Here is a 16,629-nt window from a genome sequence, read left to right as displayed (position 1 = left end):
TCGCGGGCAGACCCTTCACATCCACCTTAAAGAGTAAAAGTAATTCGATTGTACATAATAAAGGCATGTTTACAAAAATAAAAATGGTTTTTCTGCATTTTACATCTTGTGATGATCCATCCGTTTCTTAGTAGATACCTATACTACAAAAGGTAATAAATGAATATACACACGATTTTTGGAGTATTTATTGGACAAATAAACTAGTTATGTGCTACTTGACAGCCTACTTAAAAAAAAATTATGCAAATAAAAAATAGCTACACAGGCTCCGCATCAAACGAAAATTTTATTGCGATGTCTGTCTTAAAACGGCGTAATAACTGTATGCAGTGCGAACAATCTGTAAAATAAGATTTCAAGTTAAAATCACTGACACTGGAATTAGGTCTATATCTTTGGCTCAACAGACTCACTCCTATTGTATGATACAGACCGCTCCTTACATTACGTAGTACGCTTATTTTGAGGAAAATTGGAACAGAGTAAATGTTGAGTTTTCTTTATGGGGTATTATATTACAGTCCGGTCAAAATAGACATTCAAGGATACAATAATGTGCAGAGAGCTAAAGTTTTTGCATTTTCCAGCAAAATGGTAAGTTTTATCATAAAATAGGTTACACAAAAACTGTAGATCATAAAATTATCTAAAAAACTTATTTTTCTAAGAATCACCATTCCTGAGATATCTTGATTCTAAAATAGTTTTTCTTCAAATAGTATCGCGATATCTCAGGATTTAATAGAGGTAGAGTGTTTAAAAATGCCGCATATTTAAAAACTTCAACCTGGACAAATGAAAGCAAATCCAATTTGTGCAGTGGCCCAGCCAACAGCCTGCACGGGCGAGCCATACCGACAGCCAGCAGCGCAATCTCACGGCGTATCCTCGAGCTCAAGCACCAAAACGCAGCGCAAAATGGCCCTTCGCCTAGGCAGACTGAACTCTATAAAAAAATGCGCGTCGAACTGGCAACCTTCGCTTGTTGTAGAAATTGGACACAGTCCCCGTTGAACAGGAATAGAGAATGGGGACAACGGGACTGACTGATTTTTAATAATTTTATTCTAATCCCGCTGGCCCCGTTATTGGGGGCACGTTAATGGGGCCAACGGGACTACACCCTTAGTAAAAGATTCTACTTCTCACCAACGTTGATGTATTTGAGAGTCGAAACACTTTAGCTTTAAAGTAAAATGGCCCTTAATTGCCTTGTTTTAATGCTCAAGTTGCATATATTTCTAGTCAGCGCTCCAAGCGCAAAACTTTGCGAAATTAAAATCAATGATGCTGAATTTTTGACTTTAAATCTAGGATATTAATAGGTCCATTTTAGTTTGACGTTATTTTGTTTCGACTCTCGAATACTATCAAAATTGCTGAGAAGTAAAATCTCATACACAGGAATTGATCGAAAACATAATATTATAGCGATCACACAGACATGTTGCGGATCACACTTGGGTCTTTCTTCCCAATCATACTCCTACTCTGTGGCCTACTTTGTTAAGTCCATACTTATACCCTATCCGCGGAATTAAGTTAAAGAAAATCCCATATAAAAAACAGAGATAGCGCTATGCTAACTTCATTCTGCGTATAAGTTAGTATAGTGCTATCTCTTTTACGTACCCATATAAATGATAGAACCAAACAGAGAGAGAACTATATTTACTTCATTCCGCGAATAGGGTATAATGTTTTTTTTTTCTCTCTCGTCTGGCTTTACAAAGATTAGCCAATGTCAAGTTTGTAGATATTTGTAACAAGTTAGTTAAACTATACAAGTATGGACCCCGTCTGTGCCGGCGCCCGCCGACACACGCACGGTACCCCCTTAGAGCGCTTTCCAGTCAGTTTTAAGAAAAAAAACACTCCAAAAAGGCAGAGCACGCCCGTCAGCTAACACCAACACAGACGAAGTCCGGTTATAATGTTAAACTATATAGTACCTAGGTAGGTACCTACCTACCAGGAGTAAAAATGCAAAATGATCTTCTTAAAATAATTATACTTAATTAAGTAAGTATTATGATTCCTAGTGAGTAATGGTTGAATATCTGAAACGACGGAAAGGATGAAGTAGGAAATGACTTACGTCGTGTATTACCGCGGCTCCATACTGACAGAATAGGAAAAGTTGCGTCACCGTCGCACCCATATATTGCAATAGTGAAACTAACTGCGCAGCACTCAATTGTTCCTTAAAAAGAAAATATTTAGACAGATCTATAGAGCGCACTTTGACTTTGCTCAGACTTAAGACACTATTAAAAAGAGACAGCGTTATATCGCTCCCATAAATCTGTCTCGTTTTAACTGAAACTAAGTGTGAGTAAAGTCAAAGTGCACTCTATAGATCTCAGTTTACCACTTTTATAAGTTAAGCCGATGTACCTGCGCAGAAATCTTATTTTGAATGGTGCCAAAATATCACAGCCAATCATAACACGCGTCCGTCCGCTATTGGTTATTGGATTACTACTAATTAAGTAATAATTATTTAAATTACTAACTTAACACCTACTTAGCTATGCTTCCTAGTATTCTTACCGATTTTAACTGCATAGCAACTGAGCAAAGCGTTAAGGTTGCCAGAAAGAAATATATTCCCAGAATATTTTGAATTAACCTGCCAAGCTGGTGTACCGATCTAAAACAATTTTTTATTTTTTATTATACTTCGATTTAGTGTCAAGTCTTGTTCAGTGATAAGTGATGAACTTACTTTAATAACACGACATGAATGTGATGGCATTTTGTGATCCTGAAATGAGCTCGGTTATCCCTTCTATTTGATAAAATGCAGATTTTTCCCTTTCCTCCAATACGTTCGCTATATTTATGGAGTAAATGAAATTGTCCACGTATAAAAATCATAAATCCTATTGCGGTCAAGTCGAAAGCTGTGTGCACTCTTACGCAGTACACGGCAGCCACAATCTCTGCTACAATAGTTATGATATAGCCTAAAATGTTAAAATCTAATGGCGCCCAGCCTGGCAATATGTGTGGAAATCCCTCGACACCTTTTCCCTGGTACAAACGCAATCCATACTCAATAAATGGGGATGCCATGAACACTACTGCAGTTAAACAATATATTCTCGACAAATGTGTTGAAATAGAGGAAAATTTCTTCGTGTATGATCCTATATATTTGAAAGAGCTGTTATCTTCTTCGCCATCGGACTCATAGTCGTATTTATAATCACGGATATGCAATTCTTCGTTTTCCAAAGACGACGCTTGGCTGATGAGGCGACGCCAATTTTCCTGTTTTATAAGTAAAGAGCTTAGCTTCAGGAATCCCATAAAACAGAAAGAAAGTACGCTAAAGCAAGCGAGCAGTCCTTTCGGATCTTTTGTAGTGAATAGCGCTATTATTTGTGTTATGTTTGTCAGCAAGAAGGCAAAAATGGATACTTTGGCTCCCCAGTGAATGCCATAGGTGCTTGAGTTATTCCAGATACCTGCGTTGTGGATACGTGGTCGAATAATACTTTTAAAATTGGTCTTACGTTGACGGGCGCCCTTGTCCATTCCCGTATTATAAAAATATTTTCGAATTTTAATCTAAAAACAAAGTTAAATGACTGTTATATACATATTTTAAAACTTGTTGACATGGAATAATATTATAATTAATCATCCCCATCTCTTTCCCAATCGTATTGGCAATTGAAAAAATACTTCAATAATATTTACTTTAGTTAATAAATCCATAGCAGGATTGATCCAAATGAGAATCCGGTGTGGCAACTCGGACGTATGTTGGTTTAATGAAAAAAAAAGCTCTTGAAAATTTTCTCTTCAATTAAGAAAATAATTATCATGATTCTTGTATGTTGCAGTGAAACTTTTATTTTAGGATTAAGTGAAATTGCCTAGGTCGTTAAATGTACGTTATTTGTTGTACTTAAAGAGCTTTTTCTTACTTAGCAACCTCTTTTAGATTAGCTATGGCTAGCTAAAACGTTATACATCGTAGCTTATAAAGATAGGTATATTAGGTGTTATGTAATATATATTATGTTCCTCTCGACCGGATTTCAGTTATGAACGTCAATCGCACGAAGACTGCGCAAATGTTAATAATATATAGTGCACAAGAGTGCGTACAAACACAATTACCTAATTCTATTGCCTCACATCTCCTGATGGGACGAAAATCCGACACGCCCGGAGGGAAATCAAGCGCACGGGGCACGTGGCATGGGGGTGTAAAACTGCCAGTTTCAGAATTTCCTGACAGAAAATCTTGCTACTTTTTTGGCCCAACCCGGGAGTCGAACTCGAAATCTCGTGATATTTTAGCCACTAGACCAAAAGGCAGTTAATAATGAAGGTACTCGTATATCCCAATAGTGTCCTACCGAACCTTTGAAGCGACGCGCAGGGAACTGAATTCCTTAAGAGCTAATTTCATAAAAACTTCGTCTTCGGCTTTGGCCGAAGGTTGTGGTTGGTAGGCGATTAATCGGCTTCGGCCAGAAATTGACCTTCGGTCGGACACTGTCACTACTTCATACTTATTTAACTCTGATGTATCGATAGAAATCCATCGACGTTCCGCTATCCACGATGACGATATACGAGTAGCTACGAGTATCTGCCGAAACGCTGAGTGATCTGATTTTTTCTAGAAGATTGACGTTTTTGGGTGCAACCAAAATCCTTAAATTTACTTATGCAAATATTACCTTCTACAATCTTATGTAAGGGTCCATCTACTCTTAGATAATAAACTATTCAACGAAAATTGCCATACTTACTGACTTCTAGTTTTGTAAATGGCAAAGTTTTTACTTTTAATTACTTACCTACATAAAGTTTTTTAATCTGTTTTTGTGGGTTTTTCTGTTTTTGTCCACTTACATAAAGTTAATTATGATAATAATTGCCACAAAGGTAAGATTTATTTAAATTTTTTAGTTGATCTCGTGCGTACTCACATCACACAATACCTATACCTATTATCTACAACACCCCTGTGTTATTATTGTAGAAAAACAGAATGCAATTGCTTCATAATAATTTCAAAGTGTTATGGTCCCGACCCAACCCTTTTCATGTTCAAGACTGCAAGAAATCGGTTCAAAATTGGAGCAATTTATTTACATCATGTACCTACTGCTATAGCTATCTCTCTATGAGGAGTTTTATGTCAAACTGTGCTATGAGTTATATACCCTTACCATGACGAGACATTTCATTTCATATACACATCGTAACATCTAAGTACATGGATATCCTCTCGGACTCAAGGCACAAGAGATTTCCAAAAATATCGTATATACTATACGGCTATACGGTACTTATCCACTTTTGTTTAAAAATTCAATTTCCTAAATCCCTGTCAGCGCCATGTCCTATTTCTTCTTACTCATTACGCTCTTGGCAGAGTGCTTGTGCACTTTATCAAGCAAGTGTGCCACTGCAGAGCAAAGTGCAGTGGCACACTTCACACTTAATATTATAAAGTCGAAAGTTTGTATGTGTGTGTGTGTGTGTATGTTTGTTACTCCTTCGCGCAAAAACTACCAGACGGATTTGGCTAAAATTTGACATGGAGATAGATAATATCCTGGATTAGCACATAGGATACTTTTTATCCCGGAAAATCAAAGGGTTCCCACGGGATTTCGAATAACCTAAATCCACGCGGGCGAAGCCGCGGGCATCGGCTAGTGCTTGATAAATGCCACATGCACATGTAATGGGATGTCCAAAACAGCCAGCTCTTACTTGTTCTGCTTTACTTTTGATAAAATTAATTTAGGAAATACATAGGTAACATTTCTCAGTAAAAAGGCGTTTTTCATTTGCTGAACGTACTTGTAATTAGTGCATTATTTTATACATAACCATTAACTGAATTGATTTCGGAAGAAATACATAATTTAACTACCAGATAGCTGAGTTGGAACGGAAGCCCACGTTCGACTCGTCCCATCCATTAGAATTGGCGCATCCGGATTTGCCATTAGAGTAACTTCTAGTGTTTGCACCATACCCGGCAGATCCTCCCCAGCCATTTGAACGGGTGAGTGTGGGAGCGTCACTACCCCAACCTCCTCCGTTTCGAGCTAATCCGATCGGTGAGGACCCAAAACTGCTGCTGCCTTGCCAACCGCTCGGAGCTACGAAAATAATGCATCGATTAATAAAGCTTCAGTCAAACAGAGAAACCTACCTTTTGATGACCTCCTTGGCGCAGTGGCATAGTTCACGAAAGTTAGGGAACTTATCATAATCATAATCATAATCATATTCTTTATTTGCTGAATACAGGTAAAAAAGGTCGTATCCCTTGTTACTTGTTAGGGAAGTTGGGTAGGGAACGTCTAAGGCTTCGACGTCACTGCATTTGACGCTAGGTAGCCTATGAATCGCCTATTTTTCTTTGATTTCACGTTCGATCGTGGTCAGTAGGCTATGCTGGTCCGGGTGGCGATTTGTCATTCTGGTACGATACCCATAAAAGGTACGAAATCCATGACTAGATATGGGTTTAATAGAACTGTCATGTTGACGGGACTTTCACCGGCAGATAGAGTACCTATTATTTTAAGGAATGATCAGTACTACTTTTTATCTAGGTAAAGTAAAGGATTCCCACAGAATTTTTAAAAACTTAAATCCTCCCGAAACAAGTTGTGGGTAGCAGCTCACAGTAAGTAATATTACGTATATAACTTCAGGTCAACGGTTGGTAGATAATAATTTTGAATTATTGTAAATACAAGCAAATAGTAAATTGTACCTGGAGAACGCACTGGGCGGTCGGAACTGCCATTCGACAATCCCACGACAGAAACAACAGCAACGCACAACAGGAGCAGTTTGAACTATAAGAAAAAAGTGTTTTTATGTACTTAAACTTTAGGTAGGTGCTTATCAATGAGATCTCTTACAGAGATAAGTGTCTGTCGACTTTTTCTTTCCCTTTCTCTTTATTGTTACAACTTTCTGGTACAAATAAAATTAAGTAAGCAACTTAATTTTTCCAGCGCTTTAAAGCTTCTGGAGTAAGGGTTTTCACTTGTATCATGTATTATAAAAGCAGGCGTTATTTTTCTTTGCAACTAGGCATTGTAAGGTCTACATCTTCTGAGGATGCTCCGGTGTTGGGGCGAAACGTGCGTCGAGTGGTGTTGGGATTTGTGTGGTGCTGCGTGGTGATGGTGCGTGTGGTTTGCTTGGTGGCTGGCTTTTCCGGCATATTTATCAGTGGCAGGGCGGGCGGTGCACGTCGTATGCTGCATGTTGCATCATACAGATTTCGTTGGTTGGCGGATTATAGCAAATTAAGCTTTTGGTTCGTTGTACTCGTATCATGATTTAATTTGCTACTTCACAGGTAAAATAAGGACCGCATACAGTGCGCTTCCTACGCATTTCAACGAGAAACCTTGTTTATCTTTTTAGTCAGTTAAGGAAAAATAGATTATACCTAAGTACTTACCGTCATTATTTTTCCACTTATATTTTCTCCACTTACGAATCTAGTGACACCTGTACCGTATATGGGCCATCAGGTATGTTGAATGCTAATTTATATCAAGGAGTCTTATTAGGATGACATCAATTATATTTTTTAGTTAGCAAGATACAAATGAAATGATGTACGACTCACATGCTTCAATCATTAAGTTCTTAAAGATTTTTTAAGCGCTAAATTTTTACCTTGCTAAATCCATGATTCCGACATAACAATGACGCCGTCGTGACAACTCCATTTTATTAAAGTTAAATTAAGGTTACGTGTAGGACGTAGGTGTGTAGGATATGTAAAAAGCGATAATAGCCTAGTGGTTCAAGATGTTGACGGCCTTCCAGTCTTGGGGTCTTGGGTTCGATCCCGGGCACGCACCGATAACTTTTCGGAGTGGTGTACGTTTTAACCAATTATCCATACTAATATTATAAATACGAGAGTGTATCTGTCTGTCTGTCTGTCTGTCTACCTGTCTATCTGTCTGTCTGTCTGTCTGCTACCTTTTCAAGGCTCAACAGTGTAACCGATTCTGACGAAATTTGGTACAGGGTTAGCTTATATCTCGGGGACAAACATAGGCTACTTTTATTCCGGAAAATCAAACAGTTCCTATGGGATCTACAAAAATCTAAATCGAATCGCGTTCGAAGTCGCGGGCATCCTCTAGTATACCAATAATTCTGTTAACGGTGTAGGAAAATATCGTGAGGAAACTTGCCTGTCCATACTGTTCTCCATACTGTTCTTGAAGCTGTCTACTAATCCGCTCTTGGCCAGTGTGGTAGACTATGACCAAACCCTTCTCATTCTAGACTGTAGAGGCAACTCATGCTCAGTAGTGAGCCGGTGATGGATTGATCAAGTTATTAACCCTCGACCCAAAAAGAGGGCTGTTATAAGTTTTTTATGTGATGTGTGTCGGTGTATCTGTGGATCTGTCTGTGGCATCGTAGCACCCAAACGAATAAACCGATTTTAATTTAGTTTTTTTTTGTTTGAAAGGTGATCGAGAGTGTTCTTAGCTATAATCCAAGAAAATCGGTTCAGCCGTTTGAAAGTAATCAGCTCTTTTCTAGTTACTGTAACCTTCACTTGTCGGGGGTGTTATAAATTTTTAATTTACACTTGTCTTTAATGTACAGTATGGGCCACTAGTTAAATTCTAATTAATTCATTTTACTACTAATCTCTCATATTAATTAATTTTGAACGCGTTTTGCTTAACACAATTTCAGGTAGTCCATAGGTAGGATTTTTGTTAGGTAAATCTACCTAACAAAAAACCAATCTCGGGAGTAAGTAATCCAATCAGAATAAATGTCCCAAAAGGTATCCCTTGAATGAAAAAAAAAATTATTCCTATGTTTTAATTGTGCTAAAACTGCTGCATGTCAGAGTTCCGGAAAATCGAAACTCATTCGTACAGATTTTATTTTTAGGTATATATTTTTTTAGATACGCTTCTACTACAAGTATATGTAGACTATTGACTAGGTTGCGCTACAGAGTACGTACAGACGTAGCACATAATATAAGACTCCTTTTTAGGGTTCCGTACCTCATTAGGAAAAACAAAACCCTTACAGGATCACTTTGTTGTCTGTCTGTCTGTCCGTCCGTCCGTCCGTCCCTCGTGTCTGTCAAGAAAACCTATAGAGTAGGTACTTCCCGTTGACTTAGAATCATGAAATTTGGCAGGTAGATAGGTCTTGTAGCACCGTAAGTAAAACCGTACATTTATTTAATTTATTTAACCGTGAATCATTAACAAAAATAATTAAAATGTGTTTCAATTTTCAAAGTAAGATAACAGCTATACTAAGTGGGGTATCATATGAAAGGGCTTTACCTGTACTTTCTAAAACAGTTTTTTTTATGCATAAGAATTTTTGATATATCGTGCAAAATGTCGGAAAAATACCCGAGTACGGAACCCTTGGTGCGCGAGTCTGACTCGCACTTGGTCAGTTTTTTTTTGACGGGGGAGAAATCTTCTCAATTATGTGGGATTTCTACGCACTAAAACCTCTTCGGTGGCCATCCTCAAAGCATATTAAGGTGGTAACAAGCCGGCACGGCCGAAGCCTCCCACCAGACCAGACCAGAAATTTAGAAATTTTAAAATTCCAAACCCCTGCCGGGAATCGAACCCGAGACCTCCCACTAATTAGACCGCAGCGATTACCACTGTGCCCGAGAGGTCGTCAAAAACTATTATTGCCCTCATAAATTCAGGTATCTTTTATCCATTGCTCCTTAATTATAATTTAACTAAACTAGCTAGGAAAATGCGAACATCTGAAAATCATTTCGAATAGTAGGTATAAAGCCGCTAAACGCAAGCCTGTAGTTAATTGCGTAAAGTATCAGGAACACAAAAACCAGCTCCTGGAAGAGCGCCAACTTATGTTCCTTGCCTTATAAAAGAGTTGCTTTTATTGCATTAATGTCTTGCAAAAGACCAATAAAAATTTACATTTATTTTAACTACGCCCATTGTGCACCAGTTTCACACCACGAAGGAAGATTTTATGTAAGCGTGAAAATAGTTACGAAATCAAACTAGACGTGACGTTATAACTTTTCAGGAATTTCCGAGGATGCGTGTGAAAAGCACTAATAGGATATCGCTTAAGTTTTATAGCTTGGCTCGGCAAATTTTTCCAAGGTGAAGTCAAGGTGATCAAAGCTATAAATATATTTATAAAAAAAAACTTAATTTCTTACGGCCCAAATTAATAATTAAAAAAAATTGACAGTCAGTGGGGACTGCCGCCCGACATGAAAACTTAAAATTATGAAATAAAAGTGTTTTTTTTTTGGATTTTCTAATTAATTGTAGCTGCTTGCATTTGTAAATTAAAACCATTATAATTAGTAATTTATTATATAATTAGTTTAGTTTTTATATATTATATCGACACTCCGAGCACTATTAAGATTAATAGCATGTCGGTGACGCTACTAGGCGTTTTTGACCCATCTCAAAGTAGCCCAACGGCCCTAAGGAAGTTTTCACTTCAATACAAAATCAATCTATCTCAAATCTGTCCGAAATTATTTTGACCGATCGTTGATTTCTTTACGGCTTGGATCTTGGACACGCTTCCATCGTTCTGTCTTACGAAGTTATAAAAAGAAAACAGGACTGTTGTTTTATACGACAGCAGATTTTACAATTTGATCACAAGGCAGTCACAACATTAAGAAAATTATGACGTGATTAAAGAAAATAACCGATAATATCAATATTATGAGTGGTGATTACTGATTGCTCAATGATTAGCAATGTCTTGGTTGACGCAAATCATTATTATTTTATAAACAAAGTTCGTAACTTTCCATTTGAATAAGTAGCTATATCTAATCTAAATGAAAAGAAACTAGACCTAGCGGTCAAATGTTGGGAGATAATCAAAATCCTCTGAGATTAGACAGATAAAAAGTTTTCCCCTATTAAATTTTATTTACGCTTCATTTACTTGGGATTTTTGCGAGTTTAGTATAAAGCGTCTTTTGAAATTCAAATAAGGTCTCAGCAAATAGCTTCCACGCACGTAAATCCGTAATCCACGCCTTGTCCTCATTGTTGACTTACTATTGCAGAATAGAACCAGGGAAGTATTGAAATGCATATGGGCCTAGAGATGGCAGAACCGTACCTAAGAGGCCGCAGCTTCATGAGCTTCGGGAGTTTTTCAAATAAAAATATAAAAAGAGATGTCTGAAAAAAAATCGCGCATCATCTTGAGTGGACCTCCTCGAGAGTAGAGAGAATAAATAGGTGAGCATGAAAGTGGTGATGGATAGCCGGGGTCCAATCCTCTTAACTTTTACGAAGTGATGTACGTTTACATGATCATCTTTATTTGAATAGATTTCCAATAAAAGCCTACTTATAGGATCGGCTATTTTGAGTAAAAATCTCGTTCTATAATAGTATAAAAGTTGCAGCCTTCAAAGTTTTTGTTCAGAATGATTAGTTACGTAGACTATATACCTATACTAGACATACATAGAAGTTGTTGCTTGTAGGATGTCCTTACGTAATAAATAAAAGAATCATCATTAGAGCCTCAATAGCTCAACCGGTAAAGGAGTGGACTGAAACCGAAAGGTCAACGGTTCAAACCCCGCCCGTTGCACTATTGTCGTACCTACTTCTATCACAAGCCTGACGCTTAGTTGGAGAGGAAAGGGGAATATATGTCATTTAACATGGCTAATATTTAAAAAAAAAACACTTTATTAGGAACATATACAAAGTTTATTTTATTAAACATACTCGTAAGCTTGTCTTCTGTTTGCTAGTAAGTTAAGCGAAGTCCTCTTAACTAGTTTAAAGTTAAAGTTGTTTACTTAAACTTGCAGGAATATTATACTTTGTGAGATCAGTTACGATGCTTTGTTTTCAAGGTAGGTACTAGTTGTTCCTTTTTGATACTTTCCTTCCTTGGAGTAAATCCTGGAAGAATAAAATATGAAACCTTTATATTTTAATAATCGATTTTCAATTTAACTTCTACTTATTACCAAATTACTTAATTAAAATAACTAACTCGTTCTTTGATTGGCGTACCTTCGTTCTTTTAAATATAGTACCTACTAGCTTTTGCCCGCTATTTCGTCCACGATAGCTATAATTATAATATTAATTAATCGTGGTACGGAGCGCTAAGACTCGGAGATTAAAGTAGCTAATAAGTAGCTATCAGTGCAAAAAATTTCAAAATCGGATCATTAGTTTCGGAGATATTACCCTACATAAAAACTCACAAAGTCACAAATGTTATCTCCTAATAATATTTATTAGTATAGACAACCGCCAAGTGTAATTCCTCCATTATGCTGATCCAATAGTGAAGGGTACTGCATTACAGCTGAACCACAGGCTGAACTTAACCGTAATCGGAATGTAAATATATCTATCTATCTCTGCCCAAGCAAGCCTCATTAAAAAAATAGATTGGTTCAATTTACCTTAAAAGCCCGTCGAAATCTCCGGGACATCAGACCGTAAAGTATCGGATTAATAGCGGCTGACATGTAGCTGTTTATGGAGCTCAGGTATATAAAAGCTCGCCATAGCTAAAAAAAAAAATCTTAATAATTTGCAACACCGCAACCGAATTCCGGCAACAGTATGGTGGCCAATCTCCACTGAAATTAGTCACGCGAGAGATATATGTGCGTAAAGACAGATGCACTCTCAATTACCCCACTCTTGTACCCCGACGGGACGGCAATCTGACACGACCGGAGGGAGCTCAGGTTCAGAACCGACAGCATTAGGTGCCTAAGGTACTCAAGGTAGGTTTTTTGGTGGTGTTTTTCTCTCCCGTTCTACTACGCCACAACCTTTCTAACTTAGGGCTAGTACCTACTAAAAATTTCTTGACAATAATCCAATAAGTACCATTTAATATTTTAGGACCGAGGACGCGAGAATTGAGCTCAGGACTTCGACATTCGCAGGTAGGTATCGAGGCTAGTCAAAATTTTAAATTACAGCATGTACCTAAACGGCTCAAACTTAGATTTATCTTTCAGTAATGGATGATGGATCATTCATTTAGCAGTACCTAAGTTATTTTCAAAGTCTGACAGGCTCATTATTCTAATTCTAAAGACTGAAACAAACACTACGCGGAAACGAATCCAACTATAACAGATTGAACTAACTGATCGGCTCCGCTCAGACTTCAGCCCTACCGTTACACACAGACTAAATCGTGTGCGATCATGCCGGAGTTCCGGTAGTAGTAATAGGTAATTAAATCAGTTCGTTTATATCGAGTGTCTGGGGTATGTTTATATAGGCTCAAGAACTCTGGTAAACAACAAGCTTGATTAAGTCGGTCTAACAAGTAGAACATTTTGCATATAGAACAACTAAGGAAGTGCTTTACGGAGACAACGTTAAGATTACCCTGCCGGCGAAGCTTCCTGCATAGATTACCATTTTAATATTTATGCAGTTTTTATACCTAATACAAAGTTGTTAGATATAACTTGGACAAAGTGTCAAAGTCGAAATTAGTTTCCCTTGTAGTTTCATGAAAAAGCTTTGAGTGTCTGTCTGTGAACTGTTAATCCGACAAAACCACCTTTTTGCTGAATTTGCATGTTATCCAAATCAAATATCCATAAGTTTTTTAATTGTTTGCCTGTTTTATGGCTGTGTACAATGACTATTTTGACATTTGTTGTTCCAAATAAATTCCTGAAAAGCCGGCAAGGTATTGGCGGTTCATCTGGTGCTGTAAATATTCATAAGCGACGGTAATCGCATAGCACAAATTGACCCCTTGTTTGTTTGCTAGTTATTTATATAAAAAATGGATAAAACGACATTAATCAGATTGTAGGTATAGGTATGCGTTCTTAAACAAGTTCAGTAGGCAAGCGATTGTGGATGCCCGGTTTTTGGTTTATAATAAAAACTTCTCGGTCATCTTTAGAGATGTAATGTCTGCTTACATAATAAGCGTAAATCTCTCTTTCTAAATCAAGTAAAGAATAAAACTCTACGTACATTTTTGCATATATTATTACAAGATAAACCTTGGAAAGTAGAAGCTATGCAGTAGGAAAGCGGACCCCAAACGTAAGCTGGGATGAACGCTAGAAAGAAGTATCAAATCAAATATATAAACTTACAATGTAGTGCTCTTGATATCTGAGACTTGGAGTTAATATCATTATGCGCAGCACCGTGTATGGAGACCAGCAAATAAAAAATGAGGCAGCAACCGCAGCTAAAAATAAGAGACCATTAAAGATTAAATAAATAAATAAGTAATATTTTATTTCAGACTGAAATTCCATATAATTACAATTTAATTACAAAGTTGGTGTTTAACGATCGCTTTTATAGTCTGTATGATAAAATATTATAGAATGCAATTCATTTTATTTTTTTAAAGAACTCACCTAACATTTTAACGGCTTTGTTTCTGTTCTGTTTTCCATAAACCGGACTAGGTCGAGATTCAGGTTTATTGGACTTCAACTTGATAGCTATCATGACATACATCCCAAATATCACCGTCATCGGCATAGCGTAAAATATAAAAAGCTCGAGTGCTACCAAGTACGTTTTCTGCTTATCGGGGACGGTTAAAAAACAATAAACGTTCTCCTTCCTCTCCACAAAATAAACATAATACACACTAGGAACAGAGAATATTAAAGACACCACCCAATTTACTGTTATTATCTTGTAGACTCGCGAAGTTAGAATAAGCTTCTGTCGAAGGAATGGTTTCGCGATAACAAGATAGCGCTCTATAGTGAATGCTAATATGGTTAAAACACTGCAACCACTGAGAAGATCCCACAGCAGGAAGTGTATGCGACACCCCTCTTCACCCAATGGATAGAAATCTGGAACCCATATTATGTATATTTCAACGGGTACAAAAATGCTAATCACGAGGTCTGTGATCGCAAGATTCAGCAGGTAGCAGTTGGTGGGTGTTCTCATGCTCCTCTCTCTGATGATTACAGCACAAGTACACGCATTTCCCAGCAAACTTAACACCATGAAAGTGCTAAGGAAAATGCTGAGTATAGTTTTTATTATTATGCTTTCTTCGTACAAGCTTTTGTCATCGAAGTCGGAGAAGGATAAACCGATTCCATATGACGAGTATGTATTATTTTCTCCACTCAAAGTATTATTTCCAAATGCCATCATGTCGTTAATTTCGTAGTAACGCGTACGTTCTGTGGCGCAAGAGGGTGAAACTGTTGAAGCATGGTAATTCTGGGTGAAAGCCATGAAAGTTCTACAGGGTGTTCGAAATAAAGGGTTTTCTCAACATTTCAATTTCCAATTGAACTTCATCATCTAGTGATTCATAAGGCGTATGTAGAAAAAAAACTATATTTTTCTATGCTACCGACAGAAGTGACGCGTGAGCTCACCGTCCGCACCAGCCAATTAACTCGTGCTAACAAGCTTACTCCGTCCTAGGGTAGGATGGCCACCCCTCAATTTTCAGTGCTCTAAGCCGTTGCCTAGAATCGCCTTTGTGGACGGACCTGCCCAACTGATAACGTTTATAATCCATACTTCGATATAACACTAATATTACAAAGGCGAAAGTTTGTCTGCCTGTCTTTCTGTCTCCTAGCTTTTCATGGCCCAACCGTTTAACCGATTTATATGAAATTTCGTACAGAGTTAGCTTATATCCCAAGGACGGATATAGGCTACTCTTTATCCCGGAAAATCAAAAAGTTCCCAGAGAATTCTTAAAGGCCCATCCGTTTAACCGATTTATATGAAATTTCGTACAGAGGTAACTTGCGTCCCGGAAATTGACGCAGGCAACTGTTTATCCCAGAAAAGTAAAGAGTTTCCACGGGATTTAAAAAAATACCTTAATCCACGCAGACCAAGTCGCGGGCATCTTAATATAGTACATATCTATCATCATCATAGGCGGAGGTTTCCATTTTATTTAGATACCATTGAAAAGTAATAATTGTACCCCTGTATCCAATGAACTACATACTTAGATCGATTTTAGAATTCCTGTTGTACCTATAATACCTATACTTTGTGTACAAGACCGGGCCGCAAGAGGAATTTCGTTTGTAAAATAATGAGGAACGCGGTTTGACTTCTGTTTTGAATTATTTAGGTCACGAAGATATTATAGGTAAAGTTTTAATGTTGCCGGCTTTTGTGGTTCTAAAATGCTTATGACGTCTCATTAGTTTATAATTTTTTTTTACTTATCATGAAAGTGTTTCCTGAACCGATTACTGCATTATAACATTTCAGCAATGTTTTCTAAAACACAAAAAAATATTTTCTAAAGTTAAAAACCAAGTTTGGGCTCCTCTGACCTGGTGGGGCACAGTTGAATGAATTTTTGTAAAACATCTTAGTATGACCTCACCCAACGTCATGAAAGCAATGGCATATTATTGTAAATTGAATATGTACTTGAAAAGAGCAACCGCCGAGTTTCTTGCCGGTTCTTCTCGGTAGGAACGGCATTCCAAACCAGTGGTAGATTTTTTTGACGATTCAAAAGCACTTGTAAAAGTTTAATTGAATAAAAACATTTTGAATTTTTTTGAATATTTGAAAGTACTGAAACACAAGGAAC

General features: G+C 37.4%; 3 protein-coding genes across 3 annotated transcripts; all 3 read right to left on the bottom strand.

Annotated features, from left to right (window-relative positions):
- Positions 1 to 217: 217 nt before the first annotated feature.
- On the bottom strand, positions 218 to 3,891 carry LOC123869554. Its single transcript, XM_045912538.1, has 5 exons — positions 2,732 to 3,891; positions 2,557 to 2,656; positions 2,102 to 2,206; positions 791 to 949; positions 218 to 343 (listed from the first exon to the last, which is right to left on the bottom strand). The coding sequence occupies exons 1-5, from the start codon at positions 3,544 to 3,546 to the stop codon at positions 290 to 292; spliced, it is 1,233 nt and encodes a 410-aa protein (XP_045768494.1). The 5' UTR covers positions 3,547 to 3,891; the 3' UTR covers positions 218 to 289.
- A 1,988-nt stretch (positions 3,892 to 5,879) lies between these two features.
- Positions 5,880 to 7,625, bottom strand: LOC123869590 (ATP-dependent RNA helicase DED1-like). Its single transcript, XM_045912579.1, has 3 exons — positions 7,472 to 7,625; positions 6,770 to 6,854; positions 5,880 to 6,146 (listed from the first exon to the last, which is right to left on the bottom strand). Exons 1-3 carry the CDS (start codon positions 7,475 to 7,477, stop codon positions 5,911 to 5,913), a joined length of 327 nt encoding a protein of 108 aa, XP_045768535.1. The 5' UTR covers positions 7,478 to 7,625; the 3' UTR covers positions 5,880 to 5,910.
- A 4,129-nt stretch (positions 7,626 to 11,754) lies between these two features.
- LOC123869560 (neuromedin-U receptor 2-like) lies at positions 11,755 to 15,674 on the bottom strand. Its single transcript, XM_045912543.1, has 4 exons — positions 14,438 to 15,674; positions 14,165 to 14,262; positions 12,485 to 12,592; positions 11,755 to 11,969 (listed from the first exon to the last, which is right to left on the bottom strand). The coding sequence occupies exons 1-4, from the start codon at positions 15,285 to 15,287 to the stop codon at positions 11,928 to 11,930; spliced, it is 1,098 nt and encodes a 365-aa protein (XP_045768499.1). The 5' UTR covers positions 15,288 to 15,674; the 3' UTR covers positions 11,755 to 11,927.
- Positions 15,675 to 16,629: the final 955 nt, after the last annotated feature.

Source organism: Maniola jurtina, chromosome 11 (assembly GCF_905333055.1).
Source record: "Maniola jurtina chromosome 11, ilManJurt1.1, whole genome shotgun sequence".
NCBI lineage: Eukaryota > Metazoa > Arthropoda > Insecta > Lepidoptera > Nymphalidae > Maniola > Maniola jurtina.
This window is presented reverse-complemented; position numbering and strand designations above follow the sequence as displayed.

Bases quoted from the DNA above. Each gene is read 5' to 3' on its own strand.
- LOC123869590 (XM_045912579.1), bottom strand. The intron at 6,147-6,769 runs GTACAATTTACT...TTATTTTCGTAG, and splicing joins CCGCCCAGTGCGTTCTCCAG to CTCCGAGCGGTTGGCAAGGC.
- LOC123869560 (XM_045912543.1), bottom strand. From the start codon at position 15,287: ATGGCTTTCACCCAGAATTACCATGCTTCAACAGTTTCACCCTCTTGC. The intron at 12,593-14,164 runs GTAAGTTTATAT...TTTTTTTTTTAG, and splicing joins GATATCAAGAGCACTACATT to CTATGGCGAGCTTTTATATA. The intron at 11,970-12,484 runs GTAAATTGAACC...TTATTCTTCCAG, and splicing joins GATTTCGACGGGCTTTTAAG to GATTTACTCCAAGGAAGGAA.
- LOC123869554 (XM_045912538.1), bottom strand. From the start codon at position 3,546: ATGGACAAGGGCGCCCGTCAACGTAAGACCAATTTTAAAAGTATTATT. The intron at 2,657-2,731 runs GTAAGTTCATCA...AAATTGTTTTAG, and splicing joins ATTCATGTCGTGTTATTAAA to ATCGGTACACCAGCTTGGCA. The intron at 950-2,101 runs GTAAGTCATTTC...ATTTTTTTATAG, and splicing joins GAGCCGCGGTAATACACGAC to AGTTCAGTCTGCCTAGGCGA.